A 1481-nucleotide genomic window follows, 5' to 3' on the forward strand; every position below is an offset into this window, starting at 1 on the left:
AACAATTATTAATTCCAAAAGAAAAGATTTTCAATATACTAACTAGGGGTTACAAAATTGCCCTAAACGGGTCTTAATTAACATACTAGCTGTCCACGTAGGGACTAAAAGGAAAAACAAGTCCACGTAGGGACTAATACAGAAAGAAAGTGTCCACGTAGGGACTAGTTCTGAATAAAAATGTTTACGCAGGAACTTAATTTAAATAAACAAATACAAGACAAATAAATAATTTTTTTAATCCTCATCTTTCTTCCCTTTGATTAGCTTTATAAGTTTCTTCATGAACTTACTTGTTCTTCTTTCACCTCTTTCCACTCGACGTTCAACGTCATTCACCCTTCCTAAAGCCTGAGTTAAGGCCTCCAATTGTTTGAGTGGTAATTGTGGTTGTGGTTGTGGTTGAGGTTGTGGTGGTGGTATAGGATACTGGTACCCATAAGCGGGATATCTAGTTGGGTATGCTAGAGGAAAAGGCGGATACAAGGCGTTATGAACGGCCGCCTCAACATAAGGGTCGTATGTAGGCACTTGATAGTTGTAACCTGTAGGTGCTTGTGGTTCAAACGGGTTATACCCAGTCGCAGTTGGGTAAGTGGGGATTGGGTATTCAAAACCCATTGGTGATGGTTGTGCAAAGGTGGCCGGTGTAGTGTCAATCATCGGTGTAGCATTTGAGGGTCCTCCCATTTTGGGGATCCTCAGGAATAGAGGGTAGTTGTGTGATTGGGGGCGAACTTATGCGTGGCACCCCACACACTGACATGCGTACATTCCGCCTTCTCCTTGGAGGTGGCGGTGGTTGTTCCTCCACTGGTGGTGGTGGCGGTGTTACCGCTTGTAGGTATGGTTCTTCTGGTGGAGGTGGAGGTGGTGTGTTATGATATGAGGGAGTAAACTCCCACTTGTATCTTCCCCACCATTCGACCCATTCATCGAGGCCATGGTAAGGCGATCCCGCATATGATGCAGAACTACTGGAAATGTCTATGGGATGCGTAGGCGTCCCAGATGGTTGCATGACTGGATCTGGATCTTCGTCCACGTACATTTCTTGAGTTTCATCGTGATGTTCGTCGGGATCCAAGTGGTTATAACCAGCGAGAGAGTTGATTTAGTCATTCGGGTCAAAATGGCCCTGTGACTGCGAATGATGAGAGTGTTACGAATGGTATGACTCGTGCAAATGTTGTGGTCCGAACGAGTGATGGTATGATGGCGAAGTGCTTAATGAAACAGATCGCCTTGCCGGTTCAATGATGCAGATGGAGTGCGGCGGTGTGATGGTCCCGCCTGATTGGATGGTCCGCCTCGCATCGGACCTTTTCCACGGCCTCTTCCTCGAACTCTTAGAGGCATTGTGATAAGTAACCTATCAAAACAAGGATTGCCAGTTCCAATGATTGAGCACGGGGGCGTGTTCAACGGGCAAGGCCCGTGCTGAGCTCTGCAGAAGCTGAAAAACTAAGAAAATCCTAAAA

At 46.1% G+C, this 1481-nt stretch overlaps 1 protein-coding gene across 1 annotated transcript; it reads right to left on the reverse strand.

Moving 5' to 3' along the window:
* Positions 1 to 655: 655 nt before the first annotated feature.
* Positions 656 to 1051, reverse strand: LOC110925455 (extensin-2-like). The gene has a single exon (XM_022169409.1). The coding sequence runs from the start codon at positions 1049 to 1051 to the stop codon at positions 656 to 658; it is 396 nt and encodes a 131-aa protein (XP_022025101.1).
* Positions 1052 to 1481: the final 430 nt, after the last annotated feature.

The sequence above is a fragment of the Helianthus annuus genome, chromosome 15 (genome assembly GCF_002127325.2).
Source record: "Helianthus annuus cultivar XRQ/B chromosome 15, HanXRQr2.0-SUNRISE, whole genome shotgun sequence".
Taxonomy (NCBI): Eukaryota; Viridiplantae; Streptophyta; class Magnoliopsida; order Asterales; family Asteraceae; genus Helianthus; species Helianthus annuus.